Source organism: Haliotis cracherodii, unplaced genomic scaffold (assembly GCF_022045235.1).
Source record: "Haliotis cracherodii isolate W230 unplaced genomic scaffold, xgHalCrac1.p SCAF_9, whole genome shotgun sequence".
NCBI lineage: Eukaryota > Metazoa > Mollusca > Gastropoda > Lepetellida > Haliotidae > Haliotis > Haliotis cracherodii.
In genome coordinates this window covers 56,931,591-56,955,519 of record NW_027266343.1, presented here as the reverse complement: position 1 = coordinate 56,955,519, position 23,929 = coordinate 56,931,591, and the positions used below count along the sequence as shown (strand labels likewise).

The following is a 23,929-nucleotide window of genomic DNA, read 5'->3' as shown; positions in this document are numbered from 1 at the left end:
TATATTGTGTTTTCTTGCGCAAACACGAATGTTCAGAATGGACAGTGGTCTTTATGATCATATTTCGGTAAAACATACAATGGACAAGGAAACAAACTAAACACAGCCATCCAAAAAGAGAAAACCGATAACCAACCACACGCAGATAATTATTAAGAAAACTCAAAAGAAAAAAGAATGCAATAATACAATGATATCAAAATTAAACTATAGATACATATAGTAATATTTAAGTAATAAAAAGTTAATATAAAAGAACAAAAATATGACAGGAGGAAAAACAATCTTCTCAAAGGACCTCATGTCTTTCACAATGGAAGCAAGATTTGAAGCAAAGAAGTGACGAAAGCGATCTCACAAGTAAATAACGTCATTGAATGTTGACGATAGAACGCCGAATCTAATTTCAGTCCTCTCTGTTGATGCAAGACGTTACACCCCACAGTTAGTGTATTTGTCTGGGTCTTTCTTTGCATCAACGATTGAAGGTATGTCTTTAACTGACGGAACCGCACGTGGACTATGACAACTACGGGTCTTGTCAGCCTTTGAAGACTCTGTGTTTTATGCAATGTCCCGACAGATCCAGCATCACTGAAATCAGATCGAATGTCCGTTCCGCGTAATAGTCAGCAGTGAAGGAAAACATGAAACAATGTTTAGCATAATTGTCATTTCGAGATACTGATTAATTTCCATTTATAGGATAATATCTTCTTTTTTCTTCAAATGAAACAAAAGGTTTTCTACCAACAAAATCGTTGTCTTTTACGACCAAAGCCACGCCCACGCCCTTCATTATCATTTACGATTGTCTTCCGTTATTATGTGTTTGTTTGTGTGCGTGTGTGTGTGTGTGTGTGTGTGCGTGTGCGTATGTATGTGTGCGTGCGTGTTGTTTAGGGACTAAAATGCCGTAAAAGGCGACTATGCTTATCGGAAGAGGCGACAAACGGGATAGGGTGGTCAGGCTCTCTGACTTGGTTAGTGCATATCATCGTATCCCAATTGCGTGGATCGATGCTCATGATGTCAATCACTGGATTGTGTTGTCCAGACTCGATTATTTACAGACCCGCGTCATATAGCGGGAATAGTGCTGAGTGCGGCGTTAATCAACAAAAAAAAATGTTTCTCAAGCATTAACTTTAACGCTGTATCGAATAATTTGCTCTCAAATATCCACTAACGGTACTTTCCCATTAAATCAGGCACATGCATGACCAAGGATGGTGACTTTGTCAATACCTCATGTGTGAGGGCTATCACTTGAGTACAGCTGTGATACAAATCAATGTCAACACTACGTAGATAGCTCCGTAGAGGAAAATCACTGCATGTGCTGATCTCAGAGAAGAGGGGACACAGGGCATCAGGGATTATCTTAAAGTTGAACATCGGACCTCGCAGACTTTCTGTGAAGAAAGGTAAGCAGCTTTGTGTTGATGTTGACTTTTGAGTCATCGTACTTTCACTAACTAACGCGTTGAGTACACCATCCAGATCGTAATTTCTTTCGTGAATTTTTATTTTGCAGTGTTTCCAAGAAGAATTAAATGGAATAGAGAAATACTAAGCCCTAATAGCAACAATACTGACGCCATTATTAGTACATTAATTATTAAAGTTACAAAACGTGTGTTATTGCACTGTCCACAGAGAAACTGATTTCCGGAACTTCGAATATGTTTTGTTTGTTTGTTTGTTGTTTAACGCGGCACTCAGCAATATTACAGCTATATGACGGCGGTCTGTAAATAATCGTGTCTGGTCCAGCCAATCCAGTGACTGACATCATGAGCATCGATCCACATGGGACACGGTGACATGCATCAACCAAGTCAGCGAGCCTGACCACCCGATACCTGTTAGTCGCCTCTAATGACAGGCATAGTCGCCTTTTACTGCAAGCATGGGTTGCTGAAGACCTATTCTATCCCGGATGTTCACGGGTCAACTGTTTAACATACCCAATCACAGACTATGTTCTGAATGTCTACCTGCTGACATATTATGTTACCGAGCATGACCTTTCCATTACGTCGCCTCGCACGACAAACATAGGGGTCTGGGACCAGTTGTAAAAAGGGTGCACCAAGGGGCATTTATGCATGTATCAGTGTTAGTGGTAGAGGGTCCGGTAACGTCATACCAAAAGACGTTAAAAGATGGTACTTGTTATATCCCTGCCTGGCGCTCGGCATTAAGGGGCTAAAACAAGGACTGGTCGGCTCGGAGTCACTATACTGTGTCTGAGTGGGGTAGTCATGTCAAACTGTGGCATGGTATCTCAGTGGGCTAGGACTATAAAATCGGTATTAGTGCAGACAAGTACAAGCAGACACGCAGACACACACACACACACACACACACACATACCATGCACGTCACGATACAAGTGCAATACTCTTGGACACGACGTTAAACCCAATTTCACCTCACCTCACCTCACCTCACCTCACCTCATACTGATTTAGTTATGTATATTTTTTATTGTTGTATTATGTGACAGTAAATATTGTTGTGAGTTTGTGAGAAAAAGATGCAGTGTTGGATAGCGTTGATATTAACATTGGTGCTCGTTAGCATCAGGCGCGACGGTAACTGTACGACCGCGTGGAGACTGGTATCTCAGACTTTAAGAAATAATTCAAAAAGAGTTTAAGTGTAGGTCACAAACAATACTTATTGTGATCATGATCAGTCCAATAAAAAATATAAGGAATCTTAAACGTGTTTTATCTGTAATGATATATCCCTAACAACACAACCAGTATGGGAAATGTCCCATATCAGATGATCGATCTACCACAATCAAAATAGGAAATGGCCCACATCAGATGACCAGTCCTTTAAAGCCATTATGAGTGAGTGAGGTTTAATGCCGCTTTTAACAGTATTACAGTCATATCGTCGATCCTTTAAAGTTATTAAAAGAAATGTCCCTCATAAGACGATCGATTCTTTCAAGTTATTATGAGAAATGTCCCACAGAAGATGATCGATCCTTTAAAGTTATTGTGAGAAATGTCCCACATAAGACGATCGATTCTTTAAAGTTATTGTGAGAAATGTCCCACATAAGACGATCGATCCTTTAAAGTTATTGTGAGAAATGTCCCACATAAGACGATCGATCCTTTAAAGTTATTGTGAGAAATGTCCCACATAAGATGATCAGTCTTTTACAGGTAGAAGACCATGCAGTTGCTTTAAGCTAAGTACAATTAAGTCTACGTACACATAGGAGAAGCAGACTTAAAGGGGATAATAATAGAAATAAGACTTCCAGCGACATTTGTATGAAGTCGTCTTGTTTGCCCGGGTAGTCTGTGTACTGTGCCATTCAGACCGTAACGGCTGTATGCATGTATTCAGGCTGGGTCATGTTGCACCATTTAAGAATTTTTTTTTTCTTTCTTTGTTATGTAACGCCGCCTTTAGTAATGCTTTATCAATATGACCCGGGGACGGATATTTTGAGCAACGATCTGAGCCGTCGGTGTACGATGACACGCTTGAACCAAGTCTTCAAGTCTGATCACCCCATCCATTAAGTTACCTCGTACGACCAGGGGGCCTTTCCAACCCGGAATCGCCAGGGGACCGGTTGGTGATTTAAGTGAGTGACAATATGCAAGGCCATTAGCAATACTCAAGCAGTCATGGATGGGGAAGGTCCTTTTGCCAAGGTAGTTTCTAGGCAGGGATTTCGGGGGATGAGCTGAGGCTTCTACCCCAAAAATATATAGACACTTTTAACATTCAATGACAATCAATGTGTAACCTCGAAAATGTCGCGATAGTCGGGCTAATGATTATTTGTACAGTATTTTGTTTCACCGGGGTCGTTATATAAATAAATATCATTGGAGCGTCAAGGCCGAGCCAGAAAATTGATTCGCCCCAAGTTGAGACAATGTAAACCTTCACGGGGCCCTGTTCAGCAAGTCGATGTTGGTTTTGTGACAAGTCACGCTTCGTGTCGCAGTCTTATTTTGACATTCTGCGTACCACACACCTTCACATCTGCCGCGTTAAGCGTAACGTGTTCACAGTTAACCCTCTGGATGCCGAGTTTTTTTTCTGACGCACATTTTCCTAAGATCGGAAAAGTGAACGTTGTGCGAGAATTGCGCTCACGCGGCACTGGATCTACCTCTGGCTATAAAATTACGCAGAGGTGGAGAATATTAAATATCCTATTGGATGGTGTAAAGCTAACTGCAAATATTAAACCGGTTTAAAAAAATACACTTCTAAGTGTTGCCCGAGAATTTTTTCTGCCTTGAAAAACAGTAAATTTCTCCGCTTTTTATCGTACACCGATAAAAGTACTGTGCGAAGATTTTTTTTATTTACAAGCTTTACGGAATCTGTGAGCGAACAAAATACTGCCTAATATCTGAACGACATAACTATATACCAAATGGAGTTGTATGCGTATGTATAACGACAAACATGCAATGCCAAAAATAGATTGCCGTAAATGAGGGAAACTGATTTTTCTCTATGACGTCAAAAGGCGACAGAGAGGTTACACACGTTCACAGAAAAGGGGGTATAACTCCGCTAAGCTTAGCACTAGTTTATTGTAACTCAGGTCACTTGGTGAGAATAAGCTGTGGGTAAGGGTAATCTATTTTCGTGGTGTTTTGTTCACGAGGAACCAAACTATTCCAACACAAATATCGATAAAGAAACTGTATACGTTTAGTTGTAAAAAAACACCCATAAGAAATGATGAAATCGTGCTTCATAAAAAAGAGGTAATAGAGAAATGGATGGCCCTATCTAGATTATAACTTAGTCCTTAGATTCCAACATCCTCCTGAATGTGTAAGTGTAATTTGACTAATGTTGCACCATTATTAATGGAGCACTAGCCTTATAATCAAATGTAATGAAATACCCAAAGAAATAACACCGTTCTATTTGACGTCATGGCTGGTTTTATGTCTTTCATAACGTCGGAGAAAGATGACTCTGGTATTTTGATTAATATATATCTCCCCTAATTTTCGTTCAAGATATGGAAAATCTCGATGTGTAAAACGGAATTTCACGCTTTTTTCGACACAACATAAAATGACTGCTTTCACCAATTAAATAATGTCTTGAATATGTAAACAATTAGCTAGTTTATCGTGTGTCTTAATTGGACAAGACACGCACCTGTTTGGCATCAATTTACGTAATGAAATACCCAAAAGAATATTTCAAAACAACCAAATTATATTCAATATTGGACAGATATTGTTATTATTTCTCTTCATCTCGTCTCAGAATTACACACTAAAAGATGCGAAGAATTTTATTAAAGCTCTATTGGTATAGAATTGTCAGGATAATCGTATACGGTTGAACCAACAGCTAGCTAGGGTACTTGGCATGGGTTATATTTTTATACATTTTACAATTCCTGGAGAAATAAAGTGAACAGTTTAATATCCTGTGATCACAATATTAAAAAAAGAATGAACCCATTGATTATATAATGCAAAACGAGAGGAATAATGCATAAATTGTGTGTGGCTAACACGCACCTGGCGAATCGTTAGATATCACGGCTCTGTGTATCAAACGACAAAAAACAAAAACAATTCCAAGACCAAAACAATTCTTTCAGAAATGTGTGCATATATTTTTACGAAAAATATTATCCATTTTGTTAACGTAATAGAGACCTATTCAGTTTTAGTTATAAAATAAAATGAAACAGCTATTCAAAGACATTGGTTATATGGACTTATGATATTGACTTTTACACATCCCAAGAAATACGTACATGCTGCAGTTACCTTTACGCTTCATCTTGTAACATTTGTCCAAAGGAAAGAAATATCGTATTCGACACTAAAACCCTATCAATTGTTATGTAAACAATGTTCAAACAAACAGGAGATTATCAAAGGTTCGTTCATACATGTTGTGGCTTATATCTGCGTATGATATCATTTTGTACATTGACAAATATCCAAAGGGAAATTAATTGTGTGAAAAAATGTATAAAACATATGCAAAATCTACATCATAACTGAAATTGTAAACAGCATGATACAATGATCATGTGCACTCTCATTCAAGGACCTTCACCTCAAAGAAATTACCAAATATGTACAACAATGTTGACGTATGACATCACTACCTGTGACCGACTTTTACAAAATGGCGTGTTCACTGTCAACAGTACGCGGGATTTTACGAGGGGACTTTCGTTGATTCAGGGATCGTATGTACATAAATGTGACATGTAAGTAATCAGAAACAGTCTGACAATCTATGTACTGTTATTTGTTGTTATAATTTTCATTGAAAAGAACCGAAATAGGCAGAAATTCTGATAAATACCGTTGTCGTTGTGCGTGATTTTGCGTCAGTCATGGCGTCACACAGGACGGTAACTTTGACAATTTCTGTTGAAAATATCAAATCATTGCAATGTATCTATTTTAAATTCCCTAATTTTTCTTACTATTCTCTTCCCGTGCATATTCTGAAAATGTTGAGCCAATGTCTTGAAAGAATAGATGAATGGATAGCTCAAAATAGGAGAAAATGCTACACTGTGTAAAATCTGTATTTTGCTTTGTTTACATTTCAAACAAGTGCAGTTTTTCGAGCACAGCGTTCGTTTTTACATCTAACATATTTTGCTTGATTTCATCCAGCCACTTTGTATTGGTGACAAAGACCATTGGTCATTTGATTCTAAAATGTATGAGGAATTCAAGGATGTGTGTATGGCAGCTAAGTTTGAAGTATACGCGATGTTACAGGCGCCTCATAACCGGTGTACCTGAAACGTGATTTTGTAAACACTATCAACATGGCGGAAAGTTCACTTCGGCGTTCGTGTTTGCGTATTTTCCAAAACATTCGAAACGATTCTCGGGTTATCGGAGACGTTTTGGAATGATCATTGGTGATTTCATAAAAGACAGATACCCGTGCTATTTTTGAAATTCATTTCTCCGAGTAAATATCCTAAATTTAGATTTCAAAACATGCTGTAAATAACGCCGTGAGTGGTGATTTAGTAATGTGTAAAAATGGCGACATTTACGATGTATCTAATTTTCAGAGGTCGTTTTCAGTAATTTTGCTTGGCCTAAAATACCAGTGGATGATATCACAGAACAGGGAATTTCCCACCTTATTCAAAACTGTGAAGTGTATTTGTGTGGGTGATGTATTTTGAATTTTATTCGACTTCAAAGCGAGGGTTGTAGAGGAAGGACATATATGTCCCTCTGGCATCCAGGGGGTTAAACTGGCGTTTCGTGTTGTGATGCATCTTCCTGTATTCAGGGGGAAATAGGGGGCACGGTAGATCAAGTCAATTAAGGACCTATGCAAAGTAGGTACCACTGTCTCAAATTATATATTTTGACATTTGCATCGGTCTAATTCTCCAGGTTAAACTGTTTATAGTGTTATTTGAAACGACAGGCTATGTGACTGTATATACTGTAGTGTAGACCAAGGTGAGATTAGGTCCATATACGTTTCTAAAACTTAAAATACATCATACACACAAATAAACGTCACAGTTTTAGATTCTGAGGGGAATTATCTATTATGTGATGCCATTAACAACTATGTTAGGCAAAGCATATGTATCACTAACGACATCTGAAAATAGTGTACAGCGAAAATATTGCCATTTTCGCATTTTACCAATTCACTGTTCTAAATGTCAAAATTTATTTAAATAAGGTATAGCTACATGAGAATTTCAATTACAAAAAACATTGGGTTTCTGCTCTTTGTCAAAACACCAATCATCATTCCAAAAAGACTCCAATAATCCTATATTCGTTTTCGAAACAAAAACTCTGGACCGAACCGCCATGTTGATAGGGTTGGGAAATCACGGTTCTTTTCGCGTTTGACGAGATGCCTATCACATCACATGTATTTCACACTCAGCTACGATACATACATCCCTGAATTCATCATACCATTAAGAATCAAAGGACATTTTGTCTAAATCACCAATACAAACGGTCCAAATGAAATCAACCGCAATATTCAAGTGTGAAGCCAAACCCTGTGCTCTTCTCATTGAAAAAAATGTAAACAAAGCAATCTTCTAGTTTTACTTAACATTTTCTACTATTCCGAGAGATTTAGTCGTCAATTTGTTGCCTACATTAGCTCGGATTATTACGATTATGCAATCCTTGCAAAAATTGAGGAATAAATAATTAGAGTCTAGATACTTTTTTGGAAAAGTCAACAGAAATCGTTCCACGTGACGCCATGATATTGACGCAAAATCACACACACTGACGACGGTATTGGTCTGCCATTCCACATAGTATCAAAGCGAGAATGGAAACATAAAAACAAACAGAACTTGTTGATTTCAGATTGATTCTGATTACTTAACTTACATGACTCATTTATGTATGTATATGATCCCAGCATCACGGTAAAACCTGCTCCAAACATTCCGCGTACTGCTATCAGTGAACTCGCTACGTTATGACGGGAGGTTACCGGTAGTGATGTCATATTAGTATACGTCAACATCAACATCGTTGTACATATTTGTTATTTTCTTTGAGGTGCGGGTGAACTAGCACACAACGCATTCAGTTTTTGAAGTAGTTTACTGTTTCAATCTTGAATTATAATTTGAATATCTCTTCAATATCTTTTCACCCAGTAAAATATTGCACTGCTGCAAAATGGGTACATGTATGTAGTACTGTTACTAATATAATCTAAAATGCCATAGAATTTATGAAACTCAGAATAATCAGCTGGTTTTTTTATCACAGAAATTGACATTCATCGTGTTATTCTTCCTATAATATACTTTGTTAATGTACCACACTGCAGCATATACATATTTCCTTTGGAGAATTGTGAAATATTCATTGTGGCAAATTTATATAGATAGGTTAAATAAAACATGCCCTTCATTTCTTAAATTAAAGTAAATGTACACCTGAAGGAAATTCGTCACGTTATATTTTTATTAATGTATAACTCATGTGTGGACAACTATTTGTTTTACATTTGGATTTTATCGTCTTATTGGCGGAACATTGACAGCTAAGGCTTTTTGTCAGAGATCTCGCGAGACCCGAGTTGTATGCAACTCGCCGCCGTGTGAATGCGGAGTTGTATACAACTTCAGTTTGTGCAACTAATTGCATACACCAAGTTGTATACAACTAGTTGTACCGTGTGAATGCCCCTTAAGGCGTTTTGGACAGTTATACCCCTTTGTAGTATCAGGATCCGCTGATCATGAGTTCGAGTCCAAGGGTGTAGTGATGATGATCCTTGGTTTGTCAGTACCATCGTGGGTTTCGCCAAAGTTCTTTAAACGTCTGAAGCCTTCAGCACTTTCTTTTGGCTTTCCTCCCGCTTTAAACTGAGATTTGCTGAAAAGCGGTGTAAAAGCTCGCTCACTCACTCACTCTAACGGTTATAATGTGTGCCGACCTGAGCAGTGCTTTCCGTCTTGCAAGTCAGTGATATATACAACTCAAATAAAGTTAAAGAACATCCGATTTTTTCAGATGGCAGTAGTATAGTGTCAGTAGGCAGGAGCTCCTTTTGGTTGAGGGAGGTTGAGTGAAAATAGGGAAGGTGATTGGCTGATCCAAGTCACGTGATCGGATAGGATGACTCAAGCATCAACAGCGCGTCGGGAAAGGGCGGGGAATGAAAGGTGTGTGTTTATAAGACAGAAAAGAATTCGTAAGTAAACAAAAAGTAAAGGGTATTCAATAGAGCTATGTGTATAGCGTGCTGCTCTGAATAGACAAGCAGCCCAGTTTGAATTGAGCGCGCTTGACAACTCACGTGGCATCGTCGTTTCAAATTGTTTATTGGTCGTAATGGTTTCGTTACTTTCAGGCGTTAGTAGAAATTACAATTAGTGTACAACTCACGAAGTCGTTTCAAATTGACCGCGCTCGCGAGAGCGTGCGACCTGGTTTGATGATTACAGGGTGTGTGTTGAAAGTACATCATACCGCAATAGAGACGGGTTATGTCAACACGATATACGCCGGGTAATGTAAGGAAAAAAAAAATGTACGTCGAGCTGGAACAAATTCATCTTGTACGGTCTACACGTTGTACACCATGAACGTTAGACAACCTGTATGGAAAAAAATATAGACAAAATAGATAAGACTACGCAATCAGCAAGCTAGCAGTGTCGTTTAATTACATTTAGCGCGCAAGAACGAGCTAATGTATAGCAGAGAGACTAAGCGACCGACCGCCCATAACAATGTCAACATACCCCGGCCGTACAATTAATGTTAACATACCAACCTCGCCTGAAGCTTCCCATTCATAAATTGTGTGACCAGTGTCCCGTATCTATGATATGTTAGGGAACATGTGTTGTACATTTGTTATTTTAAAAGGGAGTTAGTTCAGAGAGGATATATATATATGGGTATTCCCCTCATTAAACCTTTCTTTCGTTGGTGTCTATTAAACGTATCCGGTATTTAATACATTTGAATGATGTAGGAAAGTATGTGCGTGTAGATGTTGTACCTATATCCGAACACGAATGTATGACACCTTTCAATAGATCAATTACGGTTCTAACCACGACACGCAACATGACTATGAGCGTGGTTAGCAGTTCATATTTATAAACACATCGTAAATGGCAGATTTCTGATGAATGAACTCGCCCGCACACATGTCTATAGGGTTATGTTCGCCAGAACTGTAAACAGTGACACATTGATAACAGGAAGGGTGCGTGGAATGCACTCGTCTTTGTAAGGGTAAAATACGCGTTTAAACTCACCATTTAAACGATGACATTACTTTTTAGATGTATTGGTATCAGTGAGTGAGTGAATTTAGTTTTACGCCACACACGGCATTATTCCAGCTCTAGGACGGTGATCTGTCAATAAACGAGCTTGGACCAGACAATCCAGTGATCAACAGCATGAGCAGCGGTCTGTGCAACTAGGAACCGATGGCACGTGTCATCCGAGTCGGCGAGACTGACCAATGGATCCCCGCCGTCAGTCGCCGATAAGCATGGGTTACTGAAGGTCGATTCTATAACCCGGGACCTTCACGGGTGTAGTATGACGAAGACTATATACTAATATGATCACTTTTTTAACATACTCACAAGTGTGCTGTGAAGAAAAGAGTGTCTTCCAAGATTCCCTGCACGTGTAAGACATTATAAACTCTACAGTAGTGTAGCCCGACAAACAGTTTTACTCTCGCCAGCAAACGGATTGGAGATGAACAACATGAAGAAAGCATCAGAGATTAGACTTGACCCTAGAGATATATTTAGGAAGACTACGTTGAGAAAATCACAACAGAGAAAGAAACCACAAGCAGCCAAGAAGTCGACGCTGAAGACAAAGAAGAGACAGGTAACACCTAAAATGAAAACGATGACAACCAAACAGGGATCGAAGACAACACCCCAACCCGTGAAAATACAACATGTGTCGGAGGTGAAGGCTGTGGTGGAACGGGCACTTGCTGCCTTGAAGCGTCAACAGAGTCAAGGGTATAAAAGAAAGCTCCATACCCTCTAATCGCACACCGTATTGGATCGCCATGGGGGTTGCCACCTGTCCGGACTGTGGAAAAATGTTTTCAAGGAGAGATGTCATGTTACGACACAGGAGAAATAAACATAGCATACCGCCTCCGCCGTTACAAGCCCACCCACCGCCGCAAGTCCACTCGCCATTACAAGCCCACCCGCTAACGCCGCCGCAAGTCCACCCACCGCCGCCGCTGCGTCAAGCCAACTCGCCGTTACAAGCACATCCGCCGCCGCCGCCGCCATCGCAAGTCCACTCGTGGCTGCCTCATTTACCATGTATATCTGATCTTCGAGAACAATTCAAGTTCCTGATTCCCTCAAATGCCCTCGTTGTGGGACCCAGTGGTTGTGGAAAGTCTGTGTTTACCTCTCATGTACTCCGGCATGGCCTGATCCAACCTCAACCTACCCGCATCGTTTGGTGTTATACTCAATGGCAGCCATTATATCAGGACCTCGGTGAGCAGCTGCCTCAGCTGACCTTTGTAAAAGGAATTCCCTACGATATCTTGGACGAGGATTACTTTGATGCTCGTCAACAGAACGTGTTGGTCCTGGATGATTTCCTGGCAGAAGCAAAGCACGACAAGCGTATTTCGCGGCTGTTTACTCAAACCTCACATCACAAGAATGTATTGATCTTTCTCTTGATACAAAATCTGTTTCCGAGAGGTAAGGAATCGAGAGACATTGCTTTGAACGCGCATTATGTCACCCTGTTTCATTCCCCCATAGATAAACAGCAAATCAAACTCTTCGCTCGTAGAATTTTCCCCGAACATATGGATCACTTTATGGCTATGTATGAAAAGGTTGCTGAAACACCCTATGGACAACTCACCATCGATCTAAAACCTACCACCAAAGATAAGGATCGACTGCATGTTAACCTCATAAATGAGGAAAACAGGAGAACAACAGCACAGTCTGAACCTGATCTGCGTAGGGAGAAGTTGACTACAACAGAATCTCTGGATAGTCCTCTGACACAAGAAGAGTGATTGCCCCAACATCAGCTCACTCCAATTGAAACCGATTCAGACACGAGTAGTGAGACATCATTGACTATGGCCACGGCTTGCGCAGATTGCGGGGTGCTGATAAATAACATGCACGATCTGCAGCGACATATCAAACACTGGTGTCCGGCCAATAGCCTTCAACCTAAGAGAAAGCGTGCCAGACTCGAGAGTGATGACGATGACAGTGACTTTGACGACCTAGCCTCTTCCCAGAAAGGCAGTGGTCTTGCCGTCAAACCTCCACGCGGGAAGTCAACATTCACTAATATGGAAGCCGAGGAGTGGCAAAATGTAGGCTTACAGCGCATCTGGAAGCAGGTGTACGATACGTTTCATGACAAGATGAAACTGCAGAAAAAACAGTACAAGCGACAGGGACGAACGCAAGAATGGATTGAGAGAAGATTGAAACTGAGGTGGGAGGATCTAGTGCGTAGTACTCTCAACTATGCTATGGAATATACCACGTACTTTAAAGAGGCACCTCTGTTTCAAAACATGCTATACAACCTAGGAGACATGAATCCTTCCACGGAACAATCCGTTCTCAAAAATAAAATCAAACTCCTCCTAAAACCCAAGATGAAAGAGATCCTGCCTTTGATGGATATGCCGGAAATAGAAAGTGAGACTGAATCTGATAGCGTTGCAGAGGATAACGACGGTGATGACGAGGAGGAGGATGACGATCGTGAGCAGAACGATTAGGCATAAAAACCCATCACTACTGTGTCAGTCTAACAGTCTGAAGAGAATGCCGAGTCAACGCCACGCGTCTAGTTTGATTCATATTTTGAAAACACCTCGTAAACTGAGGCGTTTGAACGATAAGAAACGCCGAATTTCCCTCTACGTGAGAGGAATTGTGAAACTGGGACCCCTGGACGGAAATCGTTACAAGCAATGGATAAAGCATAGACTATAGACAACCATTCAACCTTAAAACATTCAACAGTGCGAAATGTGTTTCAAAACATGGACTGGCTGTTTAAACAATAGGGCCTTCAGCAGCAGCATGTGTATATGAGTGACTAAATAATGTTCCAGAGTGAATACTATTGTCCATTCGTATATCACAGCTTTGTATGGAACCAATTGACTCGAATCAATAAATGATACGAATGAATTGGTTTGGTTTTTCTCAGTTTTTTTGCATATTAGTATATAGTCTTCGTCATACTACACCCGTGAAGGTCCCGGGTTATAGAATCGACCTTCAGTAACCCATGCTTACTGACGGGGATCGGTTGGTCAGTCTCGTCGACTCGGATGACACGTGCCATCGGTTCCTAGTTGCACAGATCGCTGCTCATGCTGTTGATCACTGGATTGTCTGTCCAAGCTCGTTTATTGACAGATCACCGTCCTAGAGCTGGAATAATGCCGTGTGTGGCGTAAAACTAAATTCACTCACTCACTGATACCAATACATCTAAAAAGTAATGTCATCGTTTAAATGGTGAGTTTAAACGCGTATTTTACCCTTACAAGGACGAGTGCATTCCACGCACCCTTCCTGTTATCAATGTGTCACTGTTTACAGTTCTGGCGAACATAACCCTATAGACATGTGTGCGGGCGAGTTCATTCATCAGAAATATGTCATTTACGATGTGTTTATAAATATGAACTGCTAACCACGCTCATAGTCATGTTGCGTGTCGTGGTTAGAACCTTAATTGATCTATTGAAAGGTGTCATACATTCGTGTTCGGATATAGGTACAACATCTACACGCACATACTTTCCTACATCATTCAAATGTATTAAATACCGGATACGTTTAATAGACACCAACGAAAGAAAGGTTTAATGAGGGGAATACCCATATATATATATCCTCTCTGAACTAACTCCCTTTTAAAATAACAAATGTACAACACATGTTCCCTAACATATCATAAATACGGGACACTGGTCACACAATTTATGAATGGGAAGCTTCAGACGAGGTTGGTATGTTAACATTAATTGTACGGCCGGGGTATGTTGACATTGTTATGGGCGGTTGGTCGCTTAGTCTCTCTGCTATACATTAGCTCGTTCTTGCGCGCTAAATGTAATTAAACGACACTGCTAGCTTGCTGATTGCGTAGTCTTATCTATTTTGTCTATATTTCTTTTCCATACAGGTTGTCTAACGTTCATGGTGTACAACGTGTAGACCGTACAAGATGAATTTGTTCCAGCTCGACGTACATTTTTCTTTTTCCTTACATTACCCGGCGTATATCGTGTTGACATAACCCGTCTCTATTGCGGTATGATGTACTTTCAACACACACCCTGTAATCATCAAACCAGGTCGCACGCTCTCGCGAGCGCGGTCAATTTGAAACGACTTCGTGAGTTGTACACTAATTGTAATTTCTACTAACGCCTGAAATTAACGAAACCATTACGACCAATAAACAATTTGAAACGACGATGCCACGAGAGTTGTCAAGCGCGCTCAATTCAAACTGGGCTGCTTGTCTATTCAGAGCAGCACGCTATACACATAGCTCTATTGAATACCCTTTACTTTTTGTTTACTTACGAATTCTTTTCTGTCTTATAAACACACACCTTTCATTCCCCGCCCTTTCCCGACGCGCTGTTGATGCTTGAGTCATCCTATCCGATCACGTGACTTGGATCAGCCAATCACCTTCCCTATTTTCACTCAACCTCCCTCAACCAAAAGGAGCTCCTGCCTACTGACACTATACTACTGATGGCTTTTATTGTCTGTCATGGCTGGTAGGTATTGCAAAGCACAGACTTCTAATTGAGGGTTTTCTTTGACTTGTATTGTGTTGTTTATAAGTATATGCGTGGAGTCAGTCAGTCAATCGTTACCTTAAACATTGTAAAAGCGAGTTGAATGTCTCGCCGCTTTTAGCAATATTCCAGCTATGACAAGCAATCTTCTTCCCACGTGGTTACTCAAACTCGAGTCATCAGTCTGACGAGCGCACATTGGACCACGCCACCGCTCCATATTCAAACGCCTGCGTCATCCGGTCGAAAAAAAGAAGTATTAGCATTAACACACGATAACAAGATGACTTACAAGGGAAATAGCGAGATCAAATATGTTTATGAATCAAATTCCCCCCGGCGTATTAGGTGACGGAAAGGCCCATAACGTGCATGAGACAGAACTACGTTTTATTGGTAACATAGTTGAATTAATATTGAAAATATCGAGCCTCGGCATGTTTCAACTCAGCAATGGTGGTTCCAGCAGTTTTTAAAAGGAGAGGCCCACAATATCAAAACCTCTCTCACTCAATTTTACTGCCTACAACATACTACAACATTTGGTTTCCAAAAGTGGGAGGCGCGGCCTAGTGGTTAAGGTGATCGCTCGTCACTCCGAAGACCCCACATAGGTACAATGTGTGAAGCCCATTTCAGGTGTCCCCCCCCCCCCCCCCCCCCCCACCACACACACACACACACCTCCACACACCCACACCCCAACCCCTTGATATTGCTGGAATATTTGCTAAAAGCGACGTAAAACCGTACTCACTCACTCCAAAAGTGGAGGACACGCTTCTGGATCCGCCTATGCTCAGTACAGGCACAATTTTGATATGACATGTTTCTATTGTTTCAGTCCCTGTGATTGGCCCAGATCGACCGCCACTTACAACATGGAGGGCTCCACGTGCCTCGCGCGCTCCACCAGGCGTGTAATGTCAACATAAACAGAGCCACTTCAAATCAGACGCAGCATGTCGCGGATGAGGAGGTTCATCCTGTTGTTTCTCCTCGCCTACACCTCGACGTCTATTTTATTCTTATCTCTGGTTGCAGAAAACAACTACTTTGGAAAGTACGGTTCAATTTCCTCAGGGGTCAGGAGACTTCGTGACAACCCCGGGAGCCGGAGTAAATCGAAATTTGGAAGTCAATGGCGTAGGGTTAATATATCTTACCCGGTAATGGATTCCTGCAGCGACGATGTTAAATATAACTCACGATTGGAGGATGTGTATGTGTTGTTGACGAACAGCATAACGTTATATTCCGCCTATTATGACGCTAGGGAAGATATACCTTTCATTAGAATCATATCGGCTGTAAAACCCGAGAAGAAGGAAGTGCGGTTGTGGTGTCACTTTGACTCAGAAAGAGGCTCAGGAGCTTCGAATACTTCTTGCGTGACGCCAGTCTCGTATTACCAAATGTGTGAAAATCATAAACGGGAGATAGGCGGTTGGATATTATCATGTCAAGTACCAAAGTGTTATGTGGACAAGGGGAGACAACCCTGTGTTGTCAGCGTCTCTCTGTCACCGAAAGAGTCTTCAACAAACAGCGTTGAGATGTCAATATTGACAACCGAAAGATCACCGCAGGAAACTCAGGTTGATTTTGCTGTGTGTGTACCGCCCCTATTTGGTAAAATACGCAAGGATCAGATTGTTCAATTTGTAGAACTTACGCGAATGCTTGGAGCAAACCATTTTATGTTTTACGTGCATGACGTTAAGCCGAACGTCAAGGAGGTTTTGAAACATTACGAATCACTAGGAATTGCAACCATCCGCAAGTGGGCCGTCCCATCGAAGAACCCAATGTCCATATGGTATCATGGTCAATCTTTGGCCATTAACGATTGCCTCTACAGGCACATGGCCAACGTCCAGTATTTGGTATTCAACGATGTGGATGAATTTCTCATACCGCACGGACCGGACATGCGGACTTGGCGGGACATCGTGGCGTCACATCATAGCTTTACCAACACGTGCGCGATGACCTTTAAGAGCGCTTTCTTTGACCTAGCTTTCAGAAACAACCAGGATTTCGTTGTCAGAAATGTAAGTGTTCTGGACATAACAACACGGGCGGTGTCGTACTGTGAATTTCGGAATAAGGTCATGGTCGTGCCGTACAAGGTGTTCGAGATGGGGATACACCACGTGAGTCGTCCTTGGCCCGACGTTGCTAACTACAGCGTTGTCGATGTGTCGCCCAAGACGGCATACATTCATCATTACCGCCCCTGTAAGAACTTTTCGTGGATCTGTATTCATGGACAAATTGACACGACTCTTGTGGACAAATATGGAGAGGAATTTTTTATCAATTATAATCGCACAATGAACATTATTCCGGATTAATTCCCATCAGTAGTGTCGTCATTCGTCACATGTTGCAAAATTGTGGATTTTCATATGACGTCATAATATGTTCAAAATAATATACAGAAAAAGGACCCTTGTATATCATCTGTGTCTACCCCAGGGATTCCGGGACAGAAACAGTCCGCGTTCCCGATGCTTGTATTAATTTGCGATATTAACAGGCCGACGTCATTTCATTTGTGTGTGACACGGTGTGTTTAGTGTAACGCCGATTTGAACACTTTAGTTATATTAGGGCGTGTCAGTTTGACGTGACAGGAAAGCAGGAAGTGAAGTAAGTCTCAGACATAATTCTAACATATAATTAAAATTGTTAATGACAGCAGTTTGACTGACTGTGCAATCCAATATTTCTGTCTTTATACATTTTCCGAAGTACCTACGTTCGTCAATCAGCTGGAAAATTCCATTTCGAATTCTTTTTCTAAATTTGTTTTTTAGTCTGTAAAAATAGTCCCAGCATGCAACAGTGTCATTACCCACCACTGTATTTAAACTCACACTGAACATGGTACGTTCCTGTTTGTGTTATGCATGTGTATGTGAGATTCGAGTGAGTGAGTGAGTGAGTGAGTATGGTTTTACGTCGCTTTTAGCAATATTCCAGCAATATCACGGCGGGGGCACCAGAAATGGACTTCACACATTGTACCCATGTCGGGAATCGAACCCGGGTCTTCGGCGTGACGAGCGTACGCTTTAACCACTAGACTACCCGACCGCCCCATGTTGGATTCGAAACACAGAAGATATATTATGATTTGTTTTCAAACAGCTTAAATGTTGAAGCGACTTCGTCATGTAATACTGTCTATTGTTTGTATGTATATTCGTTATTGTTGTATTATGTGACAGTATATATTGTTGTGAGTTTGTGCTGATTGAAGCGTTGTAGTGGCCAGATGCTCACAGGAGGTGTGATTAGAGTTACCGCCCCTGGTTGTTGTACTTGAACTGTTTAAGATCGACACGAGGGCGACCCGATGCCATTTACTAGATTTGCATCTTATTAACTTTGTTAATAACGCGATGAAGATGCCAGTTTTGACTATACATATCCTGTAACCTTTGTTTAAAAGAGCATAAGAACATGTTTGTATCCCCTACGTCTTGTGGAAATCCACACAAATGAATAGATACAAGAAAATAATAAATATCGAACATTGGACACCCAACTCGTTTTGCCTTTGTCATCAAGAGCTTTCAGTAGTTTAAAACATTGGATATCTTTGCGATAACATCCTCAGTAATTTTAACCAATATTATGTCATTCGAAGTTGACTTTTAAAACGAATGGGATAGCGTCCTTTTTACCACAATTTCTTTATTGGAAGCATTTTTTCCAACCATAGAAAAACTTTTAAAGGACGAAGAATAGCGGAATTATATTTTGCGCCCCATATTTCTGCTCCGTCTAACTTTGGCGCAAATATAGCACTAGTTAAAGAAAAGGATAAATGAATATTTTGCTTGAAAAAATTAAGATAGGTACAATTGCTTTTGATACTTTTGATGCTAGCTGTTTGCACGCAACTGGCCATGATAGTGTAGAAGATAGTGTCACGCCTAACTATGTATAATGAGTATCAATTTTTAAGAGGATATTACCACATGTCCATTTTTTTATTTTTTGCCCTGATACATCCCTTTCTGAAAACCCCAATTACATCTGATTTGGACAAATTGCTTTCCAATCCCCTTCTATCGCAAAACGATTTGTTTGTTTGTTTGTTGTTTAGCGCCGCACTCAGCAATATTCCAGCTGTACGACGGCGGTCTGTAAATAATCGAGTCTGGACCAGACAATCCACTGATTGATATCATGAGCATCGATCCACGCAATTGAGATACGATGACATGCATCAACCAAGTCAGCGATCCTGACCACCCGATCCCGTTAATCGCCTCTACGTTGCAAAAGAATTTGTTTAGCAAGTAAAAGTAACGTTAAACTGCGTTACATAAATATCAAAGGGTTTGGCTTTCACGTTATGAAATGCGGGCTTAAGTTGATCTTGAAAATAAAAATAAGTGAAAATAATCTGGTGACAAGGAGTAACTAGATATATTACCTCGTATCGCCCTTTTTGATGTATTCCAGAAATGTTTAAAGTCTCCCTATTTCAGCTGCCACCTTTATGTCAATACACAGTTTAGCATCGTATGGATTCTTCGTTTTTTATAGCACTCTTTGAACGCAGATTTCGCTTTAAGATAAAGGTCTATAATGGCATCACATTCATATATTTTTCTAAATTTGTTCACCAACCTAGATTTTATAACAAATGTGATATTTGTGATAACACTCTCTGTAAAGTATAGATTCTCGTACTTTGTTTGGGTTGAGTCCTGTCCGGGATTTGAACCTTCACTGCCAGAGTGAGGCACCTTATCGCCAGCACACAAAGTCGGCGATCTAACCCACTCAGCCACCGAGGCTTCCACAGGGGGTACTCAAACTACGTGATCAAGAAAACCAGTTGTCGCACTTTCATATTTTTGTAGAAGCCTCGGTGAACGAGTGAATGACTGGGCAATATTCCTACCGTATCACGGTGGGGTGGGGTGGGGTGGGGGGGACACCAGGAATAAGCTTTGGAAACTTCGTCGGGGTTTTCCATCCTCACCCTGTAAAGGGTGACAGTCTAATGCGGACAACCTGTATTCAAGACATACTACTTAATTGCAAAAGTTTTTTTGCGTTTATGTTTTCATAAACGCCAAAAGCAATATGCTACTCCCACTAGCGGATTACTGTTTCCTGATTGGCTGATACTAGAGTGGGCGCACCTTTTTGGCGTAAATCCGCAAAGTCATTTCTTAAAAATAGTGAAAATGGATTAGATCCAGGGGATAATTTCGAATAGAGAGTGGGGCCAGGTTGCACAAAGCGACGTGAACTACGGCTGTCGTAACTACATTACTGCACATCAAAGTTTGGCTGACAAGTTTCGCCGTCTAAATGAGATTGTATGCGTGAAGTTCTTATATAGCTTTGGGTCATATTGTGTGTTTGTTGTTTAACGCCGCACTCAGCTGGATTCCAGTTATATGGCGGCGATCTGTAAAAAATCCAGACTGGTCCAGACAATTCAGTGATTGTTCTTCATTTGTACCGAGCTTGATCCAGCACTATTTCAATGTCGGTCTCGTTTGGTCCACGTGAAGGTCATCTCGAGCATAACACGTCCTGTCGCCGGAATTATATAATCTACAGCTTCCGGTGCACAGATACAGCTGTTGACGAACTGGTGGGTGAACGCTGGGAGAATCTCGGGATGCTGTCCCGTCTATGGCGTAGTTTGTTATCAGTGATTCTCGGTCCATGATTATTGAGTGAGTGAGTGAGTCGGGTTTAACGTCGCTTTTAACAGTATTACAGTTATATCGCGGCGTGTCAGCTTAATGTGGGAGGAAAGCAGGTCTCAGACGTTTACCACTTCGGTGAAACCCACGAGCCCGGGAACGGTGCTGAGAAACCTAGAAACCTAGAAACCGTGAGTCGATCCCACGATCATAGGTTTCTGGCGAGCCCAAGAGACGCAACTCTGCACAGCGAATCGCTGCGCCTTAGACGACTGGGCCACCCGTGCCCCCCCCCCCCCCCCCCCCCAACACACACACACACACACACACACACACACACACACACACACACACGGTGATTTTCTGTATGCAAATATTTGAAAGGAAAATATTTGAAATTTGTACGTAACAAAATGATCAGATCATCTTCATTAGTTTACGAAACGTAACATGAAATCGCTTTTCATGTAAATTTAGTTCCCAATTCCAATGCGACGTTATAAAAAGTGGTGTGAACGTGTTGAGGTGAAAATCGTTAATGTACATGTAACAATATATACACTGTCGTGAACGACACGACTCTGGGTTAAGGTGGCATTGAAAAGTGCTGTAGATTTCCCTGTGTATATATCATTTGTTTCCTTTTAACATTATTAAATTGTTCAACTATCATATAAATGAATACTAAATTTTAAAACAATTCGGTCTTTTATTCGTGAATGGTTTGACGTTGGCTATCAGACATTCTTATGTCATGTCCCTTTAACTCCATGATCACGTGAAGGGGGAGAAGACTCGGTACAGTAACAGGCCCGTGGCAAGATGACGCAAGCCATGCAACGCCAAATGTGTTTGGCTGCTAACTTAAATAGCGTTATGCATATCAATTCAGCATCCGGGTCAGAAGATGTCTTCAGCAACCCATGCCTGTCGTAAAAGGCGACGATGCTTGTCATAAGAGGAGACAAACGGGATCGGGTGGTCAGGCTCGCTGACTTGGTTGGTGCATGTCATCGTATCCCAATTACGTGGATCGATGCTCATGAAATCAATCACTGGATCGTCTTGTCCAGACTCGATTATTTACAGACCGCCGTCATATAGGTTGAGAATTGCTGAGTGTGGCGTTAAACAAACAAGCAAACAAACAAACTTATCACAACGTCCAGGGCCCACTTGCACAGAACAATCTTAGATACAATCAATCTTAAGCGGCTACAATCAACTTTACAATCACCATACAATTGTCCTATTCCACTTGCGCAAACCGATCTTGTAAGTTTCGATTGTAGCTTACAATGATCTTAGCCTACAATCGCTTTGTGCAAGTGGATGACGATTGTAGCCGAAGCCTAAGATCGCGATCTTAAGGATTTACAATAATTGTAGCGCTAAGATCGCTTTGTGCAAGTGGACCCTGGACAGGTAATAGACCTGACCCGCTGACGTTGCTTGGAGCCCAACATACCCCCCCCTACCTATAAAACTTGTCTTGGGGGGCATTTTCGCCATGTGGATGGTTGAACGAGATACATATATATTAATCAATGAATTGGATGCAGCTATAGTGAAGACAGTTTTCAATGTGTAGTATTTTGAAGTAAAAAAGTAGAAAAATAATTTAAAATGGGAATGTCTCTTTTCCGGTCCTGTGGTCGGCCGTGACTGGCTGGCGATCTACTGATCTGGTATGTAACAGTATAACGCCTTTCTATTTTCGGAGTAGTTATGTGTTTCATCATCAATGCTGCTCAGCCCTCGCCCTGTCAAAGCATAACAGTAAATAAACACCTTCCATATTCATAAGAAATCACTGCCAAAAACAGTCGATTGTACGATTCCGGCGACATCACGTGTTTATGTATCATAAATTTATGTTTCCAAAAAGGTGAGCGTATCCTGCCCCACCTGTGGACCCGTCACAAACACATGAAAAAGCATGTCAATTGTTTTCCTGAAAAACAACCTCACAGAAACATGTACAAGTAAAAGAAATGTGGAATTTCACCAGACATAATTTTTGTCATTAATGGATCAAATTTGGAAGTATCCTCCACATGTCTGCCATAAGTCTTTTTGAAAGCTTTACCGAGGACTAAAATATTGTAACCTTGATCAAACAACTTCTGAGCAAGAGTCGTATGAAATCTCCGTAGAAAGAGCATGGTCGATTATACGTCAAAAGTTGTGAACTGTAGACACCCATGTCCCCGTGCATCTGTTGATGGTGGGTCCACCAGGCAAGTCTTACATATAGGTTTGACAGGAAAGAAATATTAAAATACTAATATTTCTGACACACACACAAGCACACACACACACACACGTAGATACACATACATACATACGCACGCACGCACGCACGCATGCACGCATGCATGCATACATACATACACACAGACATACATACATTGTGTATAAGCTACACTATGGGGTGAAGATACAAATTATACAACAAGCCATTCAACACCAATTTAAAATGCATGTATGTCATAGCTAATGTTACTATCGGGATATACCTATAATTATGCATTTTTTATATTTATAATATAATTGTTGAATATGATATATCTTTAAGTGTCATTTTAAAATATGTAGCAATATCGGAGACCTCCTCGGTGCTGAAGCCGCGCAGTGAAAGAAAAACTCGTTCAATCCATGCCAACACTCTCTTCCTAAATATTAAGTGTCATCGTCAGGTCAACAAGCATGACATATTTGTAACTATTTTTTTGTCGTTCTATGTTTAACTACACCTGCAAGACTCTGCCCCTTTAATTATGAAACACATGCCTTATGGATGCCAAGTCCATAAGACGATACGCCCTCTGCAAGTCAGGAAACTGTTACATTTCTCCTGTGTATGAAGAACAAACACTACG

General features: G+C 40.9%; 1 protein-coding gene across 2 annotated transcripts; it reads left to right on the top strand.

Annotated features, from left to right (window-relative positions):
* Window positions 1-3,467: 3,467 nt before the first annotated feature.
* Window positions 3,468-18,302, top strand: LOC139452498 (beta-1,4-galactosyltransferase galt-1-like). Of its 2 annotated transcripts, none has more exons than XM_071233997.1 (2): window positions 3,468-3,622; window positions 16,205-18,302. In XM_071233997.1, exon 2 carries the CDS (start codon window positions 16,323-16,325, stop codon window positions 17,715-17,717), a length of 1,395 nt encoding a protein of 464 aa, XP_071090098.1. In that variant the 5' UTR covers window positions 3,468-3,622; window positions 16,205-16,322; the 3' UTR covers window positions 17,718-18,302. The 2 variants fall into 2 exon arrangements, with proteins under 2 accessions (XP_071090098.1, XP_071090097.1); XM_071233996.1 differs by lacking the exon at window positions 3,468-3,622 and adding an exon at window positions 15,274-15,339.
* The last annotated feature ends 5,627 nt before the right edge of the window (window positions 18,303-23,929 follow it).

What these genes read in the sequence shown, in the direction of transcription:
- LOC139452498 (XM_071233997.1), top strand. Translation starts at nt 16,323, where the DNA reads ATGTCGCGGATGAGGAGGTTCATCCTGTTGTTTCTCCTCGCCTACACC.